General features: G+C 39.8%; 1 protein-coding gene across 2 annotated transcripts; it reads right to left on the bottom strand.

The window, feature by feature from the left end:
* Positions 1 to 358: 358 nt before the first annotated feature.
* adgrg1 (adhesion G protein-coupled receptor G1) lies at positions 359 to 24,259 on the bottom strand. 2 transcript variants are annotated; one of them, XM_069664337.1, is made up of 15 exons: positions 23,908 to 24,259; positions 15,071 to 15,143; positions 12,408 to 12,673; positions 10,990 to 11,176; positions 10,691 to 10,823; positions 10,349 to 10,427; positions 7,763 to 7,885; positions 7,502 to 7,615; positions 5,893 to 5,935; positions 5,674 to 5,780; positions 4,846 to 4,961; positions 4,483 to 4,745; positions 4,296 to 4,395; positions 3,859 to 4,133; positions 359 to 2,257 (listed from the first exon to the last, which is right to left on the bottom strand). In XM_069664337.1, the coding sequence occupies exons 2-15, from the start codon at positions 15,132 to 15,134 to the stop codon at positions 2,130 to 2,132; spliced, it is 1,998 nt and encodes a 665-aa protein (XP_069520438.1). In that variant the 5' UTR covers positions 15,135 to 15,143; positions 23,908 to 24,259; the 3' UTR covers positions 359 to 2,129. The 2 variants fall into 2 exon arrangements, with proteins under 2 accessions (XP_069520438.1, XP_069520447.1); XM_069664346.1 differs by lacking the exon at positions 23,908 to 24,259 and adding an exon at positions 17,504 to 17,586.
* Positions 24,260 to 27,884: the final 3,625 nt, after the last annotated feature.

Genomic DNA, 27,884 nt, shown 5'->3' with positions numbered 1-27,884 from the left:
GCTTGCAGTGTAGATAGAAGTTTTCAAAGATAGTAAAAGTGCAGTTGAGCTTTTCTGGTCACGGTCAGGACAGGACAGCTTCCCTGAGTATCATTGACTTGTGAAAATAAATGCTGTATGCACACATAGTAGCAGAGACACTGTAACTGCAGTTGCAAATACGCATGTGTGTGAAGAGAACAACAACTGTCAAATCTCCCGGGAGGAAACACAGGGGCGAAGATAAGAAGGAGGGACAACTGAGCAGGAAAACAGCATGCTTCAGTTGTGCTTACTTTGCACTGGTGCTCACTCAGACACAAACACACAGCTCTGAGCTCTTTTTAAACAAAAGACTTTTTATTAATTCTATATTTACATACATAAAACTCAAATATAAACACAGCAATTTAAACAACATTAAATGTCTTTTTCGAAAAAAATAAGAAAGTGCAAATATCACAGTATCCAAACACTCAGTTGTGGGTTCTGCTGGAGATGAAAGTAATGTCATACTAACTGAATTTACCAAACTGATTATAGAATCAGAGCTTTAAATTGGACCACATTAAGTCACTGAAATGTACAGCAGTTTAAATTTACACCATTCAAATGCATTTGGTCCATTTTGAAGATGAAGACCTTATCATTAGATTTCTTTGTCAAACAACTTTGCATCATCTATTATAAAACATTCAGCGATCATTTTACAATGCAAACCCCTGTACATGAAATCTCTTCTTTATGCACATTATAACAAAACAAAAGACAACTTGCTGAGGTTCTATAAGTACATTTATAAATCTAAAGTGCTACTGAACATGACAATTAGCTACAGAACAAATGCTTGCACATTACAAAATGGAAAATAAAAAGCTTATCTAAGGATTCAAGGAGGTTCAAGGTTTCAATAACAATATATACTTTTCTTTAAAGACAGTAATAAAACAGCACATTAACCTGCAATTGTTTAATTTCTCTTTCTTTCCCTCTCTGGTAATAAAGCGTAACTTTACACCCCGTTCACACTTTAAAAACTAAAATAAATTCTTTCCCTTCTTTAACTAGACCCAGTCTAGTTGTTGTACAAATATAGGCTCCAGGCCAGTATTATAAGTTCCTGAGTGAGCGTGTCATTTTTTCTTCACTGTCCCAGAGAAGAGCAGACTGAAAGGGGCTGTTAAAAGCAACATATTGATTATATTTGTTTAATCTCCAAGCGCTCTGAAGCTCTTATTTAAAGATATAATCTCAAAGTTCTCACTTTATTATTTGGCGGCACCTTATGGTGATAAAAGGCAATTGCAGACGCATACATCCCAGACAACCAGACATCTAAGGTTGGCTCCCTTTGTAACGGTTGCAACTCTTGATTTTCCTCACTGACAGTCGCTTTCCTTTTTAGACTGTTTGCCTTCATCTGAGCGTCAAATTTGTTTCTTTTTCTTTGGATTTTCACTTATTTTTGAAGTCGTATCTGTAGTCATCGATCTTTTCTTTGTTTGTTCAGCCATAGCAACACTTGCAGAGACTGGAAAAGCAGCCGCTTAGCTCCGCCTACCCTCTCTGGCAGACCAACCACTGCTGGGTGATGGAAAACGCGTCACTAACTGGGCGCCGCTCGTTATTTTTTCTGCGAAAGTCGCACCAGACAGCCAGTCTGTAATACTGCAAATGCAAAGGCTTTCATCAGTGGGCCATAGGCTCAATCACCATTGTGTTACCTCATTCAGCGATAGATAGAGACTTAACAGACATTTATTTACATTTTACTTGACTTTAAGCGAAATAATATTTTTTGCTAAATGTTTTGTTTAATATCTTGTTACCCCACAAGTTAACTACTGTACACATTTGTACCCATAAGAATTTCATTACCTTGACAGTAAAATTGAACTAGTGGGTCCGAACACCAAGAGGTAACTGATTTAAGGTTAGTTTTCGACCCAGCTGGTGTGTGACGTTTACATTACATAATACCGTATGACTGAGAGGTGAAGGGTTTATGGGCTACTCACTTGCCAATTGCTGGAGTCACTTTGATTATCGCTCTTCAGTGGTGAGGTTTCTCAGAGGTCACCACACCTGAGGCCAGAATTTCAGCTTGAGAAACAGTGATTTTACAGTGTCAGTTGTTTACAGTTTTTCTTCTAGCTCTTCTCCTGGGTCTGAAGCATGTGATGTCGAGTGGATCCACTGCTGGTGCTTCCTAAGCCTGAGCCTCCAGCCTGTTTCCGCATCCAGTCCAGCATGTAGAAGCGCAGCATCAGGAGGAAGCCTGGAGGGAAAACAGAACCAGAAGTCAGTCATTTGTTTTCTTCATATAACTTTATCTGGATCACTGCAGCGTTAAGAGGAAGGGAGAGACCCATGGAGGACGTAGGTTAAAGGTAGGTCTTTCTTAATGCAATTTTAGTTGTTTCAGAGAACGAAATTTAGAAGACCTCATATAAGTATGTATAGCCCCTTTCACACGTCCCTCAAAGCGGGAGATTTTTCCCTGTCGGATGAGGAGTCATCCACGATTCATTAACTTACTGGACACTCGCCCTGCGCGCCCTGTCTCTCCCAAAGCTGGAGCAGCATCTCCCACATGCTCATCAGAAAAACAAACACACACGCACACACACAGACGTCCGCTATTACATCCGTTTTCTGTTAAACACTGACCTTCTTGTTGTGTTTTAAAACATGCAACATCTTTAACGAGTCTCCTTTACGCGCGGCTCACCTGCTGCTGTGAAAACAACTCGCAGGTGAAAAAATACGAAACGCAAGTTGTGGTTTTTGGCCGACTTTGTAAAACGTACAGCTCATGATGGATGACATGACTAGGAGGCTGGCAGGTATGATGTCAGGAAATGTTCAGGAGTGCAGCGCATGTGTGAAAGGGGCTTATGTTTCTGATCACCTGTATACTCTACAGTGCTATCTGTAAACCACTTACTTGCACATGTAATTAGACATTCTTCTACTCTTGCTTTGCTTCATATTCAGTTACAGATTATCCACTGTTTTACAGTTAGAGATGTGTTTATTTAGTTTTACTGCAACAAACAAGGACAAGACTTTCTAATGAATTTATCTGTGAAGACTTTAGGAACACGCTTACACAGTGTCTTCTTGATGAGAAGATCAATATTACTCCATCTGCATCTCTAGATGTGGATTATATCTTCTTCTTTTTTATAGGTTAGATAAAGACACAGCCCAGCCAAGAAATCATCCGGCACATAAACCTCAAGTGTAGCTGAGCTTAGCTGGTCGGCTCCTTGCTCTACATTTAGCAGACATAAGAGTGGTATCGATCATACTATCAGGAAGTGAATGAAGTGTACTTTTCTCATTTTTTAAAAATATTAAGTCAAATATTTTTGTGCATAAACTTACATAATACAACATCTACCTTATTCAAGTTCTAATGGGAAAACTGTGAACATGCAAACTGCGGGTGTAGGCCTTAACAGTCACATTTGTAGAAAACAATTCTACTGAACTACCAGTGTGCAGCAAAAATAGGGTTAATAACTTCAGTTTTTGGACCTGGATCAAAAACAAGTTGCTGCATGCTGCATGTGAGAGGAAACAGCTTTGTTTCTGAAAGTCTCCAGTAACAGAAGGCCTTGATTAACCATGGCCATTTGGCTCATTCCCACACTGATACAATGGACCACAGGCTCCAAATACACAGTCACAATCTCTGAAGCAACAATAAAAATAGCCCTGTGCAAAGACGTACTATATATAGCATAAGTAACCTTCTGTGAATGTAGCTTGTCCTGGTATATTTCAATAGTTGCAACAAAAAAATACAAACTAATGTGCAATCTGGACTGGCTGAAATGTTTTTAACTAGCACTTTATCCCACAAGCACTGACCTTGAAAAGAGTTCAAGATGCAGGAGAAGAAAAGAACAAAGTCAGAGAGAGGCCCAAAGTCCAGGAAGGTCAGACCCCACGTTATCCCAAAGAGGCAGCTGAGGCCCCAGATGCTGAGGAAAGCCACACGGTTCTGCCTCCATTCATCCCGGGCGCGGATCTTTCTGTAGACCAGGAAGAGCATCACAATGCCCGACATAACCAGGATGGCCAGGATCGTCATGTTGGTGAAGTAGTGGGCGAGCAAGGCCTTGTGGGTACCTTTCATCCAGCACCTGGAAACAGAGTACACTCAGTGAGAGAAAAGCACATAATCCAAAAACACGTGGGAAAAACAGTTTGAGACTAACTGTGCTTGCTTTTACATGTACATTGACCAGACACCACTGCAAATGTTTCTCTACTGCAAATATCTTTGTACAAGTAATCTGGCTTACATCTTATAGGGATCTGATTCGTCCTCGACTTGCGCCACCTCTCTAAACCCATAAATGTCACCCACTGCAGCCAGGATGACAACCGGAAGAGCAGGAAGAGCTGGAAAAGTAGAATAATGTTAATGTCATCTTTGCCCAAATGTAGCATAGAGTAAGTTTATCTGGAAACGTTACTTCACAGACTCACCGAAGCCAACCAGGTTCCATACATAGGGCTTTGGGAGGGGGCTGAAAACCATGTAGACCAACCAGAAGGTGTGGAAAACTTGTATTGACATCCAGCTGAAGGAGCTGAGCAAGGTGTAGTGGAGGGCTGCCCCCGCCAAGGTACACACACTCTCCCCTCCCACGTTGGCCAGGACCCCAGTGAAGAAGAACAGCAGGTTGAGGAGGGCGAGAGAGACAGCTAAGCCCAGGTGGATGTGTATGGACTGCTCCTTACAGTGCCTGCTGGAGGGAGAGGGGAGTCAACATAAGAACGTTATTTAATTCTTAAATGTGATTGTTTTTTTTCCTTAAAACTACAAAAGCCTTCAGACAGAATAGTTACCTCCTCCTGCAGAGATAAATGATGAGAGCGATGCAGCTGATCACAGACACAGCACAGCCCAAATATGTAATAGTGGTCAGAGCCAGGAGGTGGCGCACTGGGCGAGGCTCCAGTTGCTGTCAAGGACACACACAAAGAGGTTTTCAATGTATGTTTCTGTAGGAAATGTCTGTTTGCATATTTTATTACGGCACTATTACTGTTTTTTTAAATATAATTTTATCTTATTTTTAGATTTTATTTTATTCTTTCTGAATTGATATACTTCTGGCATTTACACCTATTGTTTTAAGTGTAATTACAATTATTTTATTCCTCTGTGTAAAGAAATTTCAATTACTTCTGTGTTTGAAATGCCTCTTCTTGCCTTACGTGCAGGTCCCTAATGTTAATCAGAGCATAAACATCATACGAAACAAAACATGTTAAGGATGGCTAACAACATTGTTTCAGACCCCAACATAAGAGCCTGGTCTAACAGTGGTCTAACAGTGGATATAAACTATTACCATCAAACATGAGACACAGAGTTCTACGTTTTAATAAGGTCAGACTGGTGCACTCTTTTGTTCACCAGTCAATCCTGAAAATGAATATGGAGCTTAATCCCAGATCAAATTAAGCTGAAGGACCTATAAAGCTGTGTTTAGTGTTTGAAATGTTGTTAAATGTTTGTATCTTTGTATTTTGTCTTTAATTGTTATGTTGCAAATGGAGCTGCTGTGATGCAATGAAATGTCAGACTTCAAAGCAGCTCCATGATTCCATAACTTTCTAATGATTGTTTCTTGTTTAAAACAACTGCAGTGTACGTGCTGCATGTCTCACCACTAGAACAGTGAAGTAAGTCAGATGGTTACAGCGGCACTCGGTGTGATTTTCTCCATACTGTCGAGTCTCACATCCGTCCACCACCCAGTTGACCTTCCCTGGATCTGCACAGAAAAGAAAATCCAGATTCATACATTCAACATTCATACATTAATCAGAATCTGTGGAATTTCAGAGATATGTTAAAACAATATTGTTTATGAGCTTTGTTCCAACCTTTCAAGGTGTCCCATGAAACACATTTCCTTGAATGTCTTTTCTGAAACAAACAGAAGAGAAAGGCGACAGCTGAAACCATTTTCTATTCAAGTGTTGCACATTTCTTAACATGAACAAAGTTTTAGGTTCTTTTAAGTGACTGCTGCATCATTTGAGTCAGTTGTGATTGAAAGAGCTGCCGCTGTAAGAAGCTGCATTCATTACATGACACTTAACAGTGGGCTGCATTTCAGAGTAGAAAAGTTTCAGTGGTTTCTGTGTTCTCTGTATTGACGAGTTAAACAACTTGACAGATGTCATGGAGGTGTAACAGAGCTGTTTTTAACTCAGCATCCGCAGCAAACCCACATTTGAAATGTTCAGTGCATACATTTCAGTAACAACAGAACATTTATTCCCTTTGTGTCTTTGTTTAAGAGAAAAGCTCTGGGCTCTGCAACATGTCAGGAAAAGTATCAAACTGCACTGTTCAGAAAAGCGATACATTTCTGTGGCCACCATTAAACAGTGAGCTAGATGTGGAACAACACATATTTTCCCAAACAATAATAATAATAAATACGTAGAATTAGGATATTAAATCAGCACCTGCCAAATGCAGGGTAAATGTTGGCTGTGGTAAAAACGTCAGGGCTCTAGCCTACATGACGGATAATCTTTACTCAAATCAATTTATAATATTTTAATAAAGCCATTCTCATATCAAGAAGTCAGAGATTCATTAAAGGGGACATATTTTAGCCCTGCAATCAATTTTCAGCGTGTTTTTGAATCACAAAGTTTGTTTCATTTTGAGAATTGTGTACATATTTTAACTTAGTTATTTTTCGGAGCCTCTCCTTCCTCCTGAAACGAACAAGCCGTTTAACATTCAAAGTTTAGACCTTAGCCACGACTGGCTGACAGTATTTGGAGAGATTGCGTAGCCGCACTGCACTGTCGCTCTAAAGTTGTAGAAAACATGGCTGCTCTAGAATCGGTTATTCGGCCTTATATGTACGAGCCAGAATCACCAGGAGATATCGGAATGGTAAGCTGAAATCTTGACAACGACGTCACTACAAGCTAGTGCAAGAAGGCAGCCTGAGGTGAATGACGGTCAATGACGATTGGTCAATTTTAGCAAAAGCAAGCTTCTACGTAGAAACCTGCAGCTGTTCTGAACGGCCCATTTCAGAGTCGACCTTTTTAAAAATGTCATTCTGGAAAAACGCGGAATAATGCAGGTTTCACTTTTCACTGTGAAACCCATGAAAATATGAGAATATCCATTCAGAAGATATGACCCCTTTGAGGTCCAGTAATATATTGCATATTTTTTTACTCTCAGGTACCACTGACTCAGGAGTTACACGTCTAATTCTTTCTACATTTCCAATAAGTGGCAGACACAGAATTGAGTAATCAATAAAGATTTTCAGCGCTGTGCCACACTCACAGAAGAGGAAAAATATCAGACCCTGTGTGGCATCGATTACTTCTCCTTTCTTCCTTCCTGACATTGATTTTATTATGTAGTTACAAAGTAAATATTTAGACATTTAAACAAAGTGGACATTGATCACACTGATGCAGACAAAAGTGCACGAATAACACAACAACTTACAGTTATGATGTCATGATGGAAGTCAATCGTGATTGGTTTACAAAGGTCTTTGATGATGTCGTTCCCCACAGTGATTTCTACCACATTCAAAATCGTGATCTCCACTGGACCCTCCTAAAACACACACAGAGACATACATACATACACATCTTTACCCATCCCCTCTAGTAATACAGCCTACAAATTCATGCACTGAAAAGTGTTCCTGTGTTTAGGGAGAAATACTGCATTTATGATGGTACGAGGTTAACAGAGCCTTACCTGGAACATGGTCTTGTTTTTAATAAAAGTGCAAACTACTTTGCTGGTAGATTTTGCTGCATCTTTTAGAGCTGGGGGTATCATTACAGTGATCCGGGACTTTGCAGAAACACCTGAAGTATCCTGGGAGACAGAATTTATATACAGAGAAAAAAGGTAAAGACATTGTACAGTTAGAAAAAAACTAGCCCTAAACCAAGATAATCAGATCATCAATTACTCTACTAATGTACAGTAATGTGGGATGTATATTTATTCAAAATTTTCAGTAAAATCCATGGCACGATTTGCACCACATGACTGCTCTGCTAGTGAGCATGCAGAGGCATCGCATCCTCCTGCTGTACACAGTGTAATTAGTAGATCTGCATGTGGATTGAGGGGCACTTACACAAGTGGGCCTATTTTAAGATAGTTTGTAGGGAAACTATCAGCTTTCTAAGTGCGTCCTCTACTTGTCTGTAAAAGGCTGCCATCATTCACTTTCATGTGGTTAGCCTCTCACCTATTTTCTCAGCTTAGTCACCACCACCTTTGACTTAATGAAAATGTTAACACAGTACTCATTTACGGGGTTAAAAACCTGCTGTTAAGTAAGGTCCGGATTAAAAATGGACACACAGAGGAGGGAGGAGGGAAGCAGCCTCCTCAGTTGAGCTGCATTACACTGAAGTTACACGTTCAATGTTAATTTCTTGATGTGTTTTGTTATGTATCTGTATATTGTCACGGTCTAAAGTTTCTGCTATTGTAACCTGCGAAGGAAGTACAGATATAAATGATAAATTAGTATTCTTAGAGTACCTGAGGCTTTCTCAATCAGCTCTTTTAAAATAGGTCTTAAAACACTTTTATTTACTGCTGTATAACTTCTTATCTAATTTTACTTAATTATTTTAATTTGATATGTATTGACTTTAATTGATCTTATATTCTAATGTATTACTTAATTATTTTAGTTTAACCAATATTTAATTACTTCTATACAATTTTAAAACAGGGGAAGGTTGAATATTGTAACAGTAAGATTCTGGGACTCCAGGGTCTGGGATTCAAAACACTATGGAAAAATTATAACGGACTTACAAGACTTAGGCTGAAGGAAAAGAGTTGTTTGCATTCAGCGATTTGGAAAGAAAAAGGTAGATTTAAATTTAAAACCAAAATTTAAGGTTAAATAAACAACAAACTATTTTTGCTTTTAAAAACTGTGTGATTGTTACAACTCCAAAGGTTTGGAAACCCTTACAGGAGAAAAGGTAGTTCTGGGAACACCTGTTCAGGGTTTGAAACCTGCAGATAAAAAGAGCTCTTGGGAACACGACTAATAAGTTCAACTGACTAGTGTAAACTTAAAAAGGCGTTTCTAATACTTTACGTGTTTGAAAGTGTCCTTAGGGAAGTCAGCATGTACTGTAGTAGTGTTCTGACTGGACCTGAACTTATATCTTAATTTATTTTGTTATTTGTTTCTATTTTTTGCTTTGTGTCACATTTCTCTTAATGTTCTTTATGCTCTGTTTTTACCTGTGTAAAGCACTTTGAATTATTTTGTATGTATGAATGGTGCTCTATAAATAAACTTGCCTATTCTTGCATGTTTACATTGTGTATTTTTGCACTGATGTCCATTGACATGCTTTGTCCCTTTATAGAAGCAAACAAATCAACAAGAGAAAAGACAAGTCAGTGTTGTTCTTTGCTATGTCATCTGTCCACCAGTTTGAGTGTATAAATGATTATGTAAGGAAGTTAATTTCTAAATCATTTGATTACTTTGCATGTAAATAAGGAAGAAATGTTAACTAATTTCACCTTTTATTTGTTATTGTTAAGTTAAGTTATTTATCAAGAAATAATCAGTGTAATGAATGATTGCCAACGAGTTTCTACTAATAAACTGCTATATTTCAAGTGAAAGCTTCACTTTTAGTCGGTGATTCCAGCAAAAACTTGCAAAACAGCACAAATAATGGATGTTTTTGTTTGTGTCTAAGAGGAAATGTGCCTCATTTTTGAAGATGAAGCTAAAAAGCAAAGACGGAACCAGTGTGGTCACAGTCTCGCTGAGGTGGCCTGTACAGACTGCAGCGTAGGTTAAAACATGGCACGAGACGATTTAGTTTCGATTCTGAGGTTCAACATTATAAAACATCAGTTCAAATGTTGATATGATAATTGAAAAGACCAGAAGAGATACTAAAAGGACCTTATAGTGAGACTGTATGCTTCGCAGCAATTTCAAAAGTCAAAGGTGAACTCTGAACCTCATCTTTTAAACCTTCGGCTGATGGAAAATCCTAAATGTGCTCAGAGAAAAATGCAAATTTGAGCATCTTGTGATACGTTTAAAAGATAAGCCGCTAAATGATCCTTGTGAAATTATTTTCTTACAGATCTTTTAGTAAGTATTGATTTTTGATTAAAGACAGCTTTTAAAGAGGGTAAATTATTTTTTGAACTGTAAATTATGCTTAGCTACTCCACAGGTATCACAGAGTAAACATGAAGATTGAAATTAGCATAACCTCGCCCTCCCACACACACTCTTTTTTTTGTGCATTTTTGTTTCTGTGTTTGTCTTACAGGCCATGTATGGTTGAACCCTTTGAAATCCTTTTTCATCTCCACCTCAACGCTGCTCCCCATCGCTGTGTCCTCAGTCCTGCTCACACACACACACACACACAAACACACACACCACATCAAGTGAGAAACTGTGGTTTCAGACGGGCTTTCATGACAAGCAAGGTTGTTTTTGTAACCCCCACCCTAACATAGTGTTAAGTTTAGCTTCCTGTTTGTCGTCAAAGTTGATTAAAGAAAACTTCACAACAGTGGGGTTAGCAATCAAGACGGCAGCAAAAAAACACCCTGTTATCCCGCTTCTACAGCAAATGTGCACGTGAGAAAAGGGAAGGAAATTACACGAAGGCTGGGGTGGATCCCTGGTGCTCTTCATCATTTAATCCATCCATCCCTCCATTATCTATACTGCTTATGCTGTTGAGGGTCGTGGAGGGGCTGGAGCCTATCTCACCTATCTCATCATTTAATGTTTCTGTGAAAAAAGAGAACAATATTTAGACTTTTTATTTTAAAGGTTATCTATTTACACATTTTAACAAACTTAGAGGAAAATTACAGAAAATCTTTAGTTCAACTTTCATGTTGCTTAAAATATTCAGTTAACAGATGTACTGTATTTAACATCCATTGTCTCTTACTGCAGGCGATGTGCGTCCCATTAAAAATGTAATCTGAATGTATATTGTTGCTGATGACATCAGTCCTGACTGTTCCGTTGATGATGCCGTACTGTGCATTAAGACCTCTGCGGCCGTTAGACAGGTCGGCGCAGCAGGAGATGTGCTGTTTGGCAGCCGGACACAGTGTGAGGTCCTTCCCCCTGAACTGAACGACAAGAAGAACAATCTTTGTTTGGTTCTTTTCACAATAAATGCAGCATAGACGGAGAGCTGCACACACAGTACACATTACACACAAGTTTTGCTCATGTGGTGGTATTATCAGTCTTACACATTTCTAGGATGTGCATTTTTAGTATAACACATACCTATTTCACGTTTAGGTCTGATACTGCAGAAATAGGGTGTTAGTTTTGTTTTCAAGCTTCTTAATGTTGAGACAGAGGAGTCATCATCTTCTCACCCTGAGCCAGCTTTCAAAAGAAAAGTTTTCCTGTCTTCAATACTTTAGTCTTAAGGAGCCTGATTCTGGGTAAAATGATGTGTGAGTTGCAGACCCATGCAGGGAAAAATACTCCTCAACAATCTTCATCTTTCCATCTTCCTTTTCCTTTTTTTCTTTTTTTTTTTAAGATTATTTTTGCGATCAGTGCGTCTAGGACAATGACTGTATATATAGATGGACAACGCGTCTCCATCTGCTCCCATTGTACGTAATTGATGCCAAAATAGCCCCTGCGATAGGCGCTGCCATCCTGCAATGGCTCAGTATACGGAGCCAGAGTCTGCGCAATAGAGATCGGCGAGTGAAGCGGCGGTAGCCACTTCCACTAACCCAAACACACACTTAACTTACCGAAAAAACAGCAAGGATCCCGCACACCGGCGTGTTTAACAGCAGAACAGCTTCTCAGTGTTGGTTTGAGGTTAACGTTCACAGATATGGAAACTTCAATGACTGTAGTGATTGTTTTAGTTACGTTTCTACTCGCGGATCGTCCTCCGCTCTGCTCACCCGGAACTGATCGGCTGCAGGAGCCTAATTTGTCAACAGAGCTGTCAATCATCATTTTGACAGCATCAAATAACTAATTAAAAATAAACTTGTCAGAAAAATGAACACTTGGACATAAATCAGCATGATAATAACTAACTATAATGACAGAAACCATGTTTGAGAAAAATGTATCGGGCATGTATTTTGATTTTATAGTTTGATCCATGTCCCATCTGTTAACATGGAGGAGGCGGGCTTTATGAGCTATACTGCAGCCAGTCAGCAGGGGCCTGAAATGTTTTGGCTTCACTTTTAGGGAGCTGTCATGTCGTCCATCTTTTTATACAGTCTATGGTCTAGGACTGTAGCCTCTAGTAACTGGGCGCCCGCTCTACCAACTGAGCTTTACCAGCTCCCCTTCCTCCTCCTCTTGATTTACCTGCAGCTTCAGCCGGTCCAGCAGTGGCTCCCAGTACAGACAGAAGTTACTCTCCGGCTCTGATCCAAGTCCAGAGTGGTTTAGGGGGATTACTTTGGACTGGCTGCACAGAGCGGTGATCTGCCCATCGATAGACAGAGAGCTGCTGTTGGCTGAGATTAAGATCCTGTCACAGCCTGGGGACAGGGTGATGTTCAGGTTCAGCGGGCCGTTGCCATGGCGCCAGGTGCCACAAAAGTGCAGGTCCTCGTAATTTACAACAGAACCTGAAGGAGACAAAAGAAGGCACAAAATATTGTTTGATGTCTTTAAATATGTAACAAATGTTATGAGTTAGTCAGTTATGAATGGGATTCAGCACACACAGCAGACTGACACACAAATGTGCTCACACTGCTAAAAATGTTCGTCACAGAAGTTATTTCATCCTGTTCTGAAAAAGTTATTTGCCTGTTGAAGCCACTGAAAAAGGTCTGCATGACAATGTGAGAAAAAGATGGTTTTAATCTTAAAATAAAACACACACAAACGATATCAACAGTGAGGTGTAGAAATAACTACATTTGTGGACACCTGAGCGCAGATTGTCATCATAAGACTGAATGAAAATCAATGTTCCCACAAAGTGATCTCTATCCCAATAAATAATCAGGTGTGATACAAATTATAACAACGTGTAGCCCACTCTGAGTGTGAAAATTGCATTATCACACTATAACTAGGGAGTGTTAGAGGCTGTAGCAACCATGGGCAATCAGAGTCAGTGTGGGAATCTTGTTAAAACGTTGTGTTGCTATCTGTATTGATGTTTCTGCACGTTAAAGATCAAGTGGTCACAACGTATCCCATGTATATCAGAGCACAGTATATATATGTCTTAAATAAAATCTGGTGTGGCTTTGAAAGTAGAGGATCGACATGAACAGGCAATCCTGTGGGAGCTATCAGCAGACAGTGCAGTTATAATTAACCTTGAATCTTTCATGGAAATTACATCGCAGTAGAAACTATAACGGACAACTTTGATGTACTCATAGTTCTGTCTGTGTGACCACGTTAGCCAGTAAAAAAAAAAACTGTACAATGAACAAAGGAGTAAAACATGAATGAATGTGCGCTTTAATAGACCACTTCACAATTGCGATCCTTGTCATGCAGCCCCTGGTCGCTGCACCAGAACAGAGGCCTGTCTGTGACACACAACTTACACATGTGCACATGTTTAAATTACTAATGCAAATTGGACTTGTAACTGAAATGTTGAACTCGTCTTTGTGATGGGTTTGCATAGATTTATGATCACAGAAATGATCACTGAATGGTGACTGAGCCTATGGCCCACTGATGAAAGCCTTTACATTTGCAGTATTACAGACTGGGTGTCTGGTGTGACTTTTGCGACTTTCGCGGGAAAAAATAATGAGCGGCGCCCAGTTAGTGACACGTTTTCCGTCAGCCAGCAGTGGTTGGTCTGCCAGAGAGGGTAGGCGGAGCTAAGCGTCTGCTTTTCCGGCCTCTGCAAGTGTTGGGAGTAAACAGTAATCTGCTATGGCTGAACAAACAAAGAAAAGATCGATGGCTACAGATACAACTTCAAAAATAAGTGAAATCCAAAGAAAAAAAACAAAATCAACGCTCAGATGAAGGAAAACAGTCTAAAAAGGAAAGTGACCGTCAGCCAGGAAAATCAAGAGTTATAGCCGGAGCCAACCGTGGACGTCACACATGCAACACTGTCTGGATATCTGGAAAGTGTTCTCCCACAGATACCGTTTATCACCACAGGTGCTGCCAAAGAGAACGAAACTGAGATCTTCGAGATTACCACTTTAAAGCGTTTCATTTCAAAACTCAAAATCAACGACCCTCCCTGCAGCTCACATATCCATCACTGTTAAGAGATACTGACCCTCAGGGTGTTTGGTTCCAAGTGAAACTACTTAGAAGGAGAGTAGGGCAATTAATGGAAATGTAATCAAAATCGCAATACGGCCTGCTGCAATTTTTAAATCAGGAGGCGCAATATTTATTAAAGGTGAAATTTGTGTCAAAATACCATTTTAAATATTGTGCTGCAGAGATGTTCTACATCCTACACTTCATACACAGACGTAAGTATCAGATATCTTTGTTCGGTACAGATCCACACAGAAAACACACCATAAGCATATGTTTTTCAATAAAAATGCAATAAAAATGATCATTCCCTTTAATATCACAAATCATATCGAAATCGCAAATATAAGTGAAAACAACAGCAATTAGATATTTTTTCCAAATCGTTCAGCCCTAATGGAGAGTGGAATTTCAGGTTTCTAATTGACACAATACTACACTGCTAATATTAAACGTAACACACTAGATCGATTAGATTATTATTTACGAACCTACAGAGAAGTCAAAGCTGTGTAAAGTCACTGTCTTTTCTTCACAAAGCACGCAGCTAAAGCATCAGATCATCTCCTCGCACAGGAAATGCATGGTGTGCGTTTGAAATATCCATCATATAGAGATATTACATTTCTTTTTAAGTATCCCTGCACAGACAACATAAAACAGCAGTGTAGTGAGTGTAGTAATGCTGTTATGAGAATGAATATGAAGCTGAAACTACTCAAGCTACTCGGGATAAAGATGGTTGTTTATTGCACAGGTTATCTTACCTGTGGAGACGAAGATGATCAGGATAAAGACAGCCATCAGATTATCTGGCAGTCGAGGCTCCATTGCAAACAACTGCAAGACAAAGTGAAATGCAGTCAAAAAGGAGGAACAAACATATAGTTTATGTCTGCACAGCAGGGGAAACAGTCAGAACTTCACACAGCCCACCACCGAAACCTGCTGAGAGGTGGTTTAGCATTTTACATTCTTTCTATGTGCAAAAACACACATCCGAAATAAAACATTTTTTTCTTTATCTGGAGTTAGCACAGGTTTGACATAATGCATTTTTTTAATGATACTATTCTAATCCAGACTCCTGCTTTGTTATCTACACTGTTATCAATGAATACAAATGAGTGCAGGCTCAAAATACACACAGGGACCTTTCTGTGCTGTTATCCGTGGAAACAGTCTTCCCCTTTAACTGACACACGCACACATTCACACACAAACCTTTCAGTTTTTCTTTCACTCTTTAGCAACCTTGTGACAATTTCATGACAATATTTACAGTAAAAGAAAGTTCCCTGAAAAAGCATTTTGCATCACAGGCTTGCTGTGAACCATGTGAGCGTTAGACAGACATGTGTCAATCAACCACATAGGAGACTAAAATGTTCAATTTCATTAAAAGAAGTCGACTCACGCCAGACAGTTTCATCACACAGACTGTCAACATCAACCCACATGATAAGCCACCTGACAGCAATGGAAGAGACGTACGTCTTTGACTGTGTGCAGTCACTGCACATTATGTGTGGGAAGAAGATGCAGATGCTGATCTTTGAGGGGAAACAGAGCTGTCGCCTGTGTTGCGCCACAGACAATAAAGAGAGACAGACACAGAAAGAAAAAGACAGACAAAGAGAATCAGAGAGAATACTGTCTGGCTGCGTAGTCTGAGGGGGTCAGAAGGCTATTTATAACCACCTACGCTGACACACACACCTGATACTGGAGAAGGACTTAAGCCAGACAGCGACGCACAGAGACACACTGATAAACAAACAAACAGGGAGGGTGTTACAAAGCTACTACAGTGCTATGTGACACTTCAGCATTTGGCAGCTTGAATATTATTTCAAAGTGTAGTATGTCAACAGCATTCCTCACTGGAACTGTTGCAGTAACTAAATTAAATCAAGAACGAGTGTAAGTGTAGATCTTCTGGGGAGGCTTCTTACCGGCTAACCTTTGGCATTAGCATGCTAACAGCTCTGCTAATAGCAATCGTCTAACAAGCTGTCTGTCTACACAGCAAAAGACTCGCTATGACCTTCAAGTGCAAAGCATGAACTTGTACAAACGTTGTATTTTGATCTTTTTACTGTGTTTTGAACTTCTTATTTGACTGTCTCTATAATAACTGACTGTCTCTATGTAATGTAATAATGTAATTTGCTCTCTGCCTCGTGTACTGAGTGATATTAAAAAAGGGGCGGATGACCAATCAGAAGGGCATTCAAAAAGCATTCTTGTCAATTTCTTTTAAAACAGGCTTCAGTAAATAACCTTTTAAGTATATCAATAAGGGTTAGGTGGATTGACAAGGACATCTTCTATTGCTGATGGCTGAAAGACACCAAATGTCATTTAATCCCCCCCCTCCCGTCTATTGTTCCTTCTTTTTTGTCAATTCAGAGGCATAGAAACTTTGTATATAAGCCATTTTTCACATGGTCTGGAAAAATGCTGACTAAAATTGTGGTTGAAACTAAGAGGAAGTGAGAGACAACAACTGTATGTATATAAACTTCTGTATGTTCATCTTAGTGTCACAGTCAGTTGGAGATCTTGAAACAAGCATCAATCAGTTTAATCTATATTGCTCCAAATTACAACAAAGGTTATCTCAGGACACTTATCATATAGAGCAGCTCTAGACCCAACATTAATCCACCAATGGGAAAGCTAGGTACGACTAGAGGACCTTGTTTCCTTTCATGCCGTGAAGTGTTTTATGCTGTATGTCAGCCGTTTGTGTCAGAAAGTGCAGCGGCTAGCACAGACTGGAATCAAACTTCACTTTTCTGAAGATTTCAATTGGTGCTTGATTGTTTTTTCCTTATAGATATAGAAGAGTGAAGTCTCTGTTATATCCAGAATCATAGTGCTACTTTTTGTGGAGTTCTAGCAAAGAAAATAAAAAAGAAACAAATTACATTATGTGGATGTAAAATTGATTATTGATTACTACCATACTGTTTCTCCCTACATGATAAACTCTGTACTACACGAAAGGAGAAGCTCGCTGGTGCTTTAAAGTACACAACATACAGGTTTTCACACCTAACATGTTCTGTTTCAATTTAAAGCCTGTGTGCAGGTATGGATCCTGTCGCACAGAGCATAACATAATAGCAGAGTATTGTGAAAGGCAAATCTTAACCAAAGTAACATCATGTAAATGGTAAATGGAATGTACTTACGCTTTTCTAGTCTTTGCAACCACTCAAAGCTGCTTTTACACTACACGTCACATTGACCCATTCACACACTTATTCAGACACTAAGTGCCAATCTCCAATCAGATCTATGCTCATACACAGATGGCTATGCCGCCAGGAGCAGTTCGGGGTTAAGTGTCTTGCCCACTTTGACATGCGTAGCAGTAAGGGTTCGAACCCCTAACCTTCCAATTGAGAGACGAACGACTCAACCACTGAGCCACAGCTGCCCCTGAATTAACTAACATCCTGTTATTTACTCTGACAAAAAGAGATAATCCACTACACCAAGTCTGATTTGAGTCTAAAGACTTTCACTTCAGTTTATGTGCACAAAGACCATTCTGAAAATGCAACCTCTTTATATTTTAAACAGCATGACTCGGTTTCTCTGTGGTTTTGGCACTTCCTTTTTTTGATAATTCAAGAGCAGCATGAATAGTTTTGAGGAAAGGTGTGACTTCAATGTGGTTTTATAAAAAGGAACTCATCTCTCATCCTTACACGCCTCCTGCAGAGCGGGTACAGAGCAGCGTGGGTGTTCAGCGAGCTACAGCTGATTTAACCTGTGCCTCTTAATCCTGGTACAAAGGCATGGCTACTACACAACTCATTTTATATTTTGTTTCTTTAAAGGAGGCAGTTTGGAAAAATTATAACTGGACTTATTTTAAGTATGAAAACTACATTATAATAGAAAAGACACCCAGAAAGATCTGTAAGAAACACCACTGGTGTACCAAAAGAGCATGCAGTCAGGCAGCCCTGCAGTGGTTTAAGGTACACATGTGGTGGCGGTTTAGTCTGTCAGGACATGCAGAAACTTGCTGTGGCTGCACCATGACCTACGCCGCCTAATAGAGGAGGGCAAGGCGGGTTAATGCTACAGTCACAGTAGGCCTGCACGATATGAGAAAACTATGCGATGTGCAGTTAAGTTGTTATTATTATGAGAAATAAATTAAGTGCATATTAGCGTAAAACTGTTAGTTTCTTTGTCTATCAGCTCCTCTGCATTTTTTACACAACACCTGTGTTTGCAACATGTTTCCTTTTTCACCACTAAATTGACACCGCTTAACCTGAGGTTAGCTGACAGCCGCTTGATCTCATGGTCTTCATCAGCAGCTTAGTCGTGTCTTGTCCTTAGTTTGTCATCATGTGCATAAGAAAGATACTTTAACCCGTCATCTCATAAAGACTGTGAAATGTGAGTCTTTAGTGATCTGAGCCTCTCCGTACCCTGCTGCTCTGTCAGGAAACTAGGCTAGTGTTGTTCTCTTTGCTAACGTAAAATGGAGACAACTACTAAAACATATTTGATTAAATATTGATTGAGCTTTTTGCAGATGTTGAAATTACAAATGCCTTGTGCTGAGTGCTGATTGGTTGGTCAGCTCAGGCGTAAAAACAGGGTCCAAATGTGTGCATGTAGCTCGTAGTTTTGTGGTCTTCAGCGTCGCCTACACAGATAAGAAATTTGAATGTCTGCCTCTCAGACTTTCACACTTTGTGAAACCTCACTTTTGAAACTATGTTAGCACAAACTTGAAATACAAATGCACAAAACACAGCTGCAAAACTTTTAAATTCTTGCATCAATAAGTTGAATTTCTGGGGTTTTTTTTGCTTTACAGACACGTGCATATAATATTTGTTCACATGCACACAAAAGGCGTTATGCAAATTTTTCAACCTCAAAACTTTTACGACTTATTTTCTTCCATAAGTAAACGTAATAATGGATGTTTTCACCAAGTGGTCAGAATTATGTTAAACTAGCTTGTTTTTTTTTTATTCTAAATTTAGACCAAACTAAAGAGTACACAGTCGTGTTTTGGGGTAAAAAGATGACTCAACATTAAGATTGTACAGACATTCGTCTCAGTCACATACAGCATTAATGTGGAACTCTTGTCAGCCTCGGCCAAATCCCGCTCATTGTGCTCTCTTGCTATCAAGATAAAGAAGACTTGTAGCTGCACTGAAGGAGACAGGCAACCAGTGTCATCCTGTCCACAGACAGCTAGCAACAAGTGTCAACACACAGTGAAGCCTCACTCTACAAATGTGTTAGAGATGGTGTAAATGTCTCTCGCCTACAACACCAAACCTGTTTATAATCAGGTGTGAAATGTAATGTCACACTTTATGAAGTGTTCAGCTCAGGGAACAGGTAGTGTACATTCTGCCTACATTTACCATAAATAATTATTTTTTCTTTGTGTTAGACATGACAACAGGACTATATTTACTCTTCGAAGCTCAGACTTTTATATTCTCCCTTTCTTTACTTGCTGAAATAGCCTGACATGTAAACTAACTCTCTCTCTGCCCCCACACCCTCTCTATTGTCCCAGCACGGCGCCCAGGCATCAATTCAGCGCAAGAATTTCCCCTTTCTTTCACTTCCAGCTCTTAATGTGTGTGCGTGAGTGTGTGTGTGTGTGTGTGAAAGAGAGCGAGGTACTCGACAAAGACAGGCACAAGTAGTTGTGTGTGTATGAGACTCAGTCTGGGATGCCGCTCTCATAGTGTAGACTTTGCATTTCTCATTTTTCAGCACCGAGCCCACAGTCATCCTGAAACTTCTACTCTCAAGTCGCTCGTCACTCCTACACACACGCAGGTTGATAGACAGGATATAGTCACCTTCAGCAGCCCACGAATGTGTGAACAAGGCGGGCTCTGTCAGGCCCTGAACTCACACTCTGTCGCTTTGTGTATTCCAGTAAAATTTCCTGCGCCTTTCCATCCCTGCAACTCATAGGGGTCTGACTCACACTGTCGCACTCAACCGAGCTCCCCTATATTAATCATCCTCACAAGTCTGCTGTGACCTCACGCACAGAACGGCAGACAAAACAATGAGGGACAGACTGGAGAATTAAAAGATCTGTAGAGGTTTAGCATCTTTATCTTCATCTTCAGCCACGCCAGCATCAATGTTCAGCTCAGAAGGACAAGTCTTAACAACAATGGATTTACTGCCAGAAATCTTTGTACAAACATTAATAACCATTTTCTATAAAATCCAAGATGAGAGGAAGATTTTAAATTCTTCTAAAAATCTCAACTATGATTGGACGGATTGCTTTGACATTTTAATCTTTGCAATAGTTTGGTTTGGTTTACCAGCCTAAGAAAACTACTCGTCACACGTATTGGGTGCATAGACTGTATAAAAGATGGACGACATGAGAGCTCCCTAAAAGTGAAGCTTAACCCTCTCTATTGCCCCCTGCTGACTGGCTGCAGTATAGGTCATAAAGTCCGCCTCCTCCATGTTAACAGATGGGACATGAGTCAAACTATAAAATCAAAATACATGTCAACTACATTTTTCTCAAACATGGTTTATTTCAGTATAATTTGGTCTTATCATGCTGATTTATGGCCAAATGTTCTGACAAGTTTATTTTTAATTAGTTAATTGAAGCTGTAAAAAGGATGATTGACAGCTCTGTTGACAAATACACCTCCTGCAGTCGATCTGTTCCGGATTAGCAGAGTGGAGGAGGAACGGCGAGAGGAGACGTAACTAAAGCAATCTCTGCAGTCATTGTAGTTTCCATATATGTGAACGTTAACCTCAGACCAACACAAGAAGCTGTTCTGCTGTTAAATACGCCGACGTATGGGATCCTTGCTGGTTTTTGACGGTAAGTTAAGTGTGTGTTTTGGTTAGCGGAAGTGGCTATGGCGGCTCCACCTGCCGATCTCTACTGCGTCACTCTGGCTCCAAATGAAGTCACCATTGCAAGATGGCAGCGCCCGTCACAGGGATATTTTGGCATCAATTTTGTACAATGAGAGTAGATGGAGACGCATCGTCCATCTTTATATGCAGTCATTGGTTGGGTGCTGGTGTTAGCATGCTAGGAAACCTAGCATACGAACATGCAAAACTAATATGGTGAACAACCAACCAACCACCTGCTGAAATCGCGTTACGTAATGGCTGTAGGTTAGTATTTCATGTTATAAGCTACCATCGCAGACAGTTTTTTCATTATTGCTTTGATAAATATATCTTTAAAAAAAGATTTAAGAATAGTCAGTATTTCAGAAGAGGAAGATAAAAAGACAGAAGCTGTGAGGAACTGGTATAAAACAGATGAATTTCAGACCCTGCGCATTGTTCAATACTGCAAAGTATTTGACTACAAAAGACTGTTTCACATTTGAGTGTGAATTCAATGATAATGATTGATCTGACTTTTAAGATACAGCTGCACCCCAGATCTTATTTTCGTCACCTGCAATATACAGGACCTGTTTTCGGAGCAGTAAAGCACCTTGCAAACACCACTTCCTGTTTTTTGAGTCTTGAATCAATCCTTTTTCTTGTCTCAGTATGTCCTTGGAATACGGTTTTACATGCACTGCACACATTAGGGTTTGGCTAACAACAAAACCTGACATCATTAACTTTCACTCACATTAACAGCTTACTCTATTTGACTCTAGTGGTTTGGATTTGGTGCAACACATTCTGTTTGCATGTTTCCCACTCCTTTACAAGCAGCGGAGGGACTGAGCGAAGAATGTGCACGCAAGAGTAATCTGAAGAACAAAAGCGGCTCTTTGTTGTCGAGCCTTAGAGCTGAAGTGACAGCCAGCTTGAATAAGGGTCAAAGATCGCTGGTTTGGTTTGGTGGCTGTTTAAACCAATGGATTATACAAGCATACAGACACATATGCACACACAAACAGCTCTCACTCTCTGCACAACAATTAGCCACAATGACAGGTGAGAAACAGCGTTGAAAGACCAAAAACTTCATAACGATTACAAGAGAGATTTAGCCAAGTGGTCTGAATTTTGATTTACTGGCTCTATTTTGAAGCTCTTCTGAGTTTTCCTTCAAGATTAAGGATGTTACAGTAAATGCAACACAGTCATGTTGAGGAATTTGAAGAAGACTTTTTCATTTGTCTTTGTGCACAAGGCGTTACCGTGGGAAGATTTCTCAGTGCCACAATGTTTTGCACCGCTGCCAATATGTCTACAAGATAAGAGATGAGTTTGTTTTCTTCAGTCACAAAACAAGAAACAACTGGCATAATACTGCTGCTGTCTGACGTGTTGATTTACAGCCTGTAGTATCAGCAGCTCCGGACTTGTTTTGTGTGAACAAGACAGGTTTACAGTCTGAGTAAGCTTCTGAAAGTGAGACATCTTATCGAAAGTATTCATATATAACCTGGACTTTTTCTCCTCTCACCAGATGCAACACACACGACAATAAAAACTAGATGAAGCTGTCTCAAAGCAGGAATGAACATCAAAGCTGTCTGCTCGCAGAGGTTTCAAGTTGAATGGGAAGATGAGATGTAATGTGGCTGAGGAGGAATTTTCCCTGGGCTATACTTCTGTGTAAGGACCTTGCATTCTTTGTGAGAGCACCACAGTGATGCAGTGTGCAAGTCTGCCCTTATCTGTATGTTGACGTCCTCTGTGAGGAAATTGAAGGAGCAGGTGGAATGCTGCAGATATTTCCTTTGGGGCTCAGAATAAATCAATAAAACAACACACACAGAGAGACATGCAGACAAAAGCCTGCATGTTATTGAGCTTAAATCACCCCCAGTGTGGCCCTATAGGTAGAGGTCACGAGGCTCAGTTTGCCTTCAGGGGCTTTCTCCTCCTCATTATGAAATATGAATGAGTTTCTGAATGAGTCACACAATCATATTTGCATTTCAAGGGTCGAAGCTTTTAAAAAATCCCTCCTCGTTTGTGTGCAACATTAAGCGCCTCTCAGATCAGCATTTAGCCTTTTCACACAATGTTTTTTTTTAACTGAGTGAAGTCTTTTGATTGTGCATTGAAGCACAGTCAGGAAACCACAGACTACAGCTATGAGAAAAGAAAAGAGGATGTATAAAGTAGCTTCTCTTTGCTATTAAGGTCTGCCTTTTAACATCACCATAAACCAAATGTTACATCTCTTAATACAGGTGGGCTTTTGAGGGTGAAGAAAATTACAGGCTACAGAGCGCTTGGAACATCCCTGTTACTGTATAATCAGAGGGATGCATTCATGACCTAAGCCTCCAAAAACACACATAATACAGATGCATAAAAATAAAAACAAATCCAAAAATAATGAATAAATAGGATTTTATATACAAACCATAGTATGCAAACGGTGCAGGCAAATCTATAATCATATAATCAATTAACAACTGAATCAACTTTTAAATAAAACCCATAGCGTTATATTCAGTTATCACGTTATAATTCAGCATTCATATATATTTTTTTAATAAACAATATGATGGTATATTTTTTTGTTATCTTAGGAAATTTTAAAAAACGGAAGTGCTAATCAGAAACAGTTTTAAGTAGCTTTTTATAGAAATAGGATTTGCGGGCTCACCTTGAATAGTTTTCCTGTCAGAAGTCCTGGTTCTTGGTCTGTTACTTTGGACCACAAGAGTTTCTAATGCTCAAATCTTCCAGTTAAAACTTTCACTCACACAAAAACACCGCTCAGAGACAGGCTGAGATGGACGCTCAAACTCGGACAATCACACAAAAACCGACTTAGGTTGACCAGAAGAGAAGAAAAACATAACTCAACACAGTACACCTGCAGTTTTTCCGGTTATTTCTGACGTTTTTAACTCACTTCAGAGGGTTTGAAGTGTTTTTAAAATGGAAAGTCCGAAGAACCAAACGCCGGGCTGAAGTGTTGCGTGAAGCCGTCACTCAGAGCTTCGGCTCGCAAGGAGTCTGTCAGCGCGAGCGAAGTGTGAGTCACAGCTGCCGTCAAAGGAGCAATAGTGAAGTACGAACTGTTTCCGGTGGGGACTTTCAAAATACGCTACATCACCTTAACGTGGGAAGCGCGATCGAGAACCAAAGCATCCCCCAAATTAACGATGTTTTAAAAATAGTAAAATATGATTCCACTATTTTTCCCTAATAAGGGTAGACTACATAAGGACTTATACATTTGCTTTCCTGTATATTTCATGTATTCGTTTAATGCATGCTCCTTAGATAATATCCTTATTTAGCAGTATGCAACCTTTTTTTATATCCGTATGAAGGCGGCAGTTTTAAGGATTCACTATTTGCTTTAATATTTTATTTTGAAGGAAAGGTCACTTCCGGGTTTTGTATCTGTGTCTCATCCTGTGATTAACAAAGAAGAAATTCGACGTTGTAGATCCAAAGTCCTTCATTACATCTTATCATCTACCATAAAATGTATAATTTGATTCATAGTTTTCACTGCTGTACGGCTTGTTCCATCTTTATGTCTCTGCCTGATGGATGTAACCTCAGTTATCTGTAAAAGCCTTAACAGTGACCTCAGTGCATGATGTGTTTTATTTCTCCTGTGACATTCACATCAGTAACTAAGGGTAGTGTAAAGCTGGCACAGGCAGCTGGCATGCTTTCAGGTTTCACATATTACCACAGACCACAGCTTCGTCTAGAGGAGCCTTTTGAAGACTCTGGCGGGCAAAGGTGTTGATTACTGAAAATAAAAATCCCCTTCAGTCAGATATGAAATCCATAAAAGGGTTTTGAGTAGGCAGCTTAAGATAAATGCCAAAAACGTTTGCTCCTTGAGATATTTAGATTTAGGCTACAAAAGAGAATTGAAACTTCCCAGTGCTTCATCTGAGATTATTGCTTCCTTTCAGTTAAAAACCTGACACAAATACATTGCATTAAAACAACACAAAGTATTGTTTTGTCTTCCATTCAGCAGCTTTTCCTTCTTGACTGAGACTATAAAAACTGACCTTAAACTGTTCTGGCTACAGAGTCTTCCGGTAAACATTACAGTTGACTTTTCCGCTCTGCTGCTTGTCTAGAAAGCTCCAAATGGCACCACAATAAATCTGAGTGTGTCACAAGATATGAGCCAACTAGGTCTCTCAGGTCTTCCAGTGTTGTTGTCCTGAAACTGAATCAAACACTGAGAACGATCACACCCTTTTTTCAAGACCTGTTCACATGTATGTGCATGTGCAAAAGCCCCATTAGTCCTCTGTGTGTTTACTTTCTGTTGTATGTTTTATTTTTTATGTTAAGCATGTGGTGTTTCCTTTCCAGGTCAAACTTTTTCTAAAAAATAAATTAATTTGACTTATTTCATTTTTCGGCTTTGCACAAATAGGAGCTGTGTGACGCACCTGCAGCTGCCTGCAGGTGTTAAAGCAGGTTAATGTTTAAACCTGCAGCATTATCAGGTGTCATTGTTCGTGCTCAGCCAACAATTGAAAGCACATTTTCCACTAAAAAAATCAACCTTTAACTCTTCAATTTATTTGTATTTCTTCTTCTTTAAGTACTCAGGAAAAAATAGGAAATTAAACACAGAGTGGGGGTTGGAAAGGAGGAAGTGGCTTGATTGAGCACCTGGCTCTTCTCTTCTGTTCAACTGTCTACATGAGTGGTTGTGCATGTGTGTTTGTGTGTGTGTGTGTGTTTGTCTGGAGCAGGATTTGTCAGTTGAATTGCGTGGGTTTGGGTAATAAAGGGCCCTCTGTCTCTGTGACGACAGGTGTGCTTGGAACTGCACACACACACACACACACACACACACACACACACACACAGTGACTATGATCTGAGATGAAAGTGACGGTACATATGTGACCCAAAAGAGGAGAAGAGTGTGAGGCGAAAAACAGGTTGACAAAAAGATGTGAGATAGAGGAAAGAGAGAAAAACAACAAATGAAAAACAAAAGCACGTAGATAGGGAGTAAGCAGGCGATATTTAGCCTAAATAAGCTAGTTATCTTATCATCCATCTACATGTAAAAACCACTGCAGTGGCTGTCTGTGTCAGAGGTATTGTACCTCCTTAATAGATGAACTATTAGTGATGCAAACATCAGGGTGCAGCAGAGCAGAAAGTGTTTGTGCATGCTCGTCAGCAGTGGACAATGGCATATACTTAATGCTCCTGAGTGTATAAAGTTATCTCCTGTCAAAACCTCAAAATATGGTCAAAAGATCCCTGAACTTGAAGACAAAAGCTTATATGGCTGATCATGTGACACGGCGGCGGTCAACGTGCAGCAGAGTGAGCCTGACAGGAAATAAAACAGCACTTTACAGTATGATTCAGTCACTTGGTACCTGATCTAACATCCTGTAATAATGGTTTCCCACAAGGAGCCTCTAAAGGATAACACCCCAAAGCACATTTTCTTTAATCTGTCGAGCTTACGTGTTATTTTGGGATAAATATGACACGCTGTAAAAGCAGGGCTCTGTCTGTGAATGTGTGTTTTCTGTGGTACTGGGCAAACAAGCCGCAATATAAGGGGAAGCACACACCTCCTCAGAGCGAGACACTGCCCGTGGTGTTAACAATGAGACATTGAAGACTGAAAAACACGCTGGTATTGCTGCACTTGTAAGGACCAACACGCTTTGTTGCATTGATTGATTTTTTTTTACCAGACTTGACCTTATTCAACATTTTAACATTATATACCTAATGTGTACTCAATTTAAAACTCAAAATCTCCCCCAAAAATCCCTTTTCTAGTCTTGCTGTGGACATTTCCGAACACAGATGCCATGTTTTCCACTAACAGGACCTCTTTCTTGTAAAATACAATTCAAACAATAGTCTCAGAGCCTTTTGGGGTCTCGGGGTCACACCCTCTTTAGTTTAAATGACTTTACAGAACGGTCATAAAGACAGGGGCACAGCATTCCCTGTGAAAACAACTTCTTTACAGGGGTTTAAATCACCAGCTCTGCACCTCACACAAGTTCAGCCATGCATCCATTTCACCCAACCTTTCAATGGAAAAGCAGCTTAACTTGGGTTGTTATTTTCTACCCAGAATTCAGCCTAAATTTGGCTGTGGTTAGCGCTTAAACTGACCTAGTTTTGCTCAGGAAGTGGCCTGTAGTCATATACATCTAAAAGCATAGTCGAATATTTGTAAACTGAGCTAAAACAGATCTAAAAAGAGGGTGAATATTGGAGTTAAATGAATGCTGATGTTGCTTTATGATGTGCAATTAGACTGATCACAACATCACCATATCAACTCAAAAGGTGAGAATATGTCAGTGTTGATAGTCCCCCTGCTCCCCTAAGTAGCTCAAATATCAGCTATTGCAGGATTAGGTTTATTGAAGTATTTGGCTTTTCTGCTGTTTATTTTTAGATTACAGTAAAAGAAGTCAAGTCAAAAAAAATCCACATAAAGCTGCTTGTATGGGACAGGAATAAATCATACATCAGAACTTCAACTAAGAATGAGCTTGCAAGCCTGAATCATGCTGACCTCATCAGGTCACATGATTCAAACAAAGAGAAGTTCAGATGAGCATGAGGACACTTTCATTTACAGTCTGGTGTGTCTTC

The sequence above is a fragment of the Semicossyphus pulcher genome, unplaced genomic scaffold (genome assembly GCF_022749685.1).
Source record: "Semicossyphus pulcher isolate SPU_LCO1_2020_fin unplaced genomic scaffold, fSemPul1.0.p SCAF_1, whole genome shotgun sequence".
Taxonomy (NCBI): domain Eukaryota; kingdom Metazoa; phylum Chordata; class Actinopteri; order Labriformes; family Labridae; genus Semicossyphus; species Semicossyphus pulcher.
The sequence above is the reverse complement of the archived record's forward strand: the minus strand, read 5'-3'. Positions and strand labels throughout refer to the sequence as shown.

Bases quoted from the DNA above. Each gene is read 5' to 3' on its own strand.
- adgrg1 (XM_069664337.1), bottom strand. From the start codon at position 15,134: ATGGAGCCTCGACTGCCAGATAATCTGATGGCTGTCTTTATCCTGATC. The intron at 4,134-4,295 runs GTAAGCCAGATT...CTCTGTTTCCAG, and splicing joins GAATCAGATCCCTATAAGAT to GTGCTGGATGAAAGGTACCC. The intron at 2,258-3,858 runs GTCAGTGCTTGT...TTTTCCCTCCAG, and splicing joins CATCTTGAACTCTTTTCAAG to GCTTCCTCCTGATGCTGCGC.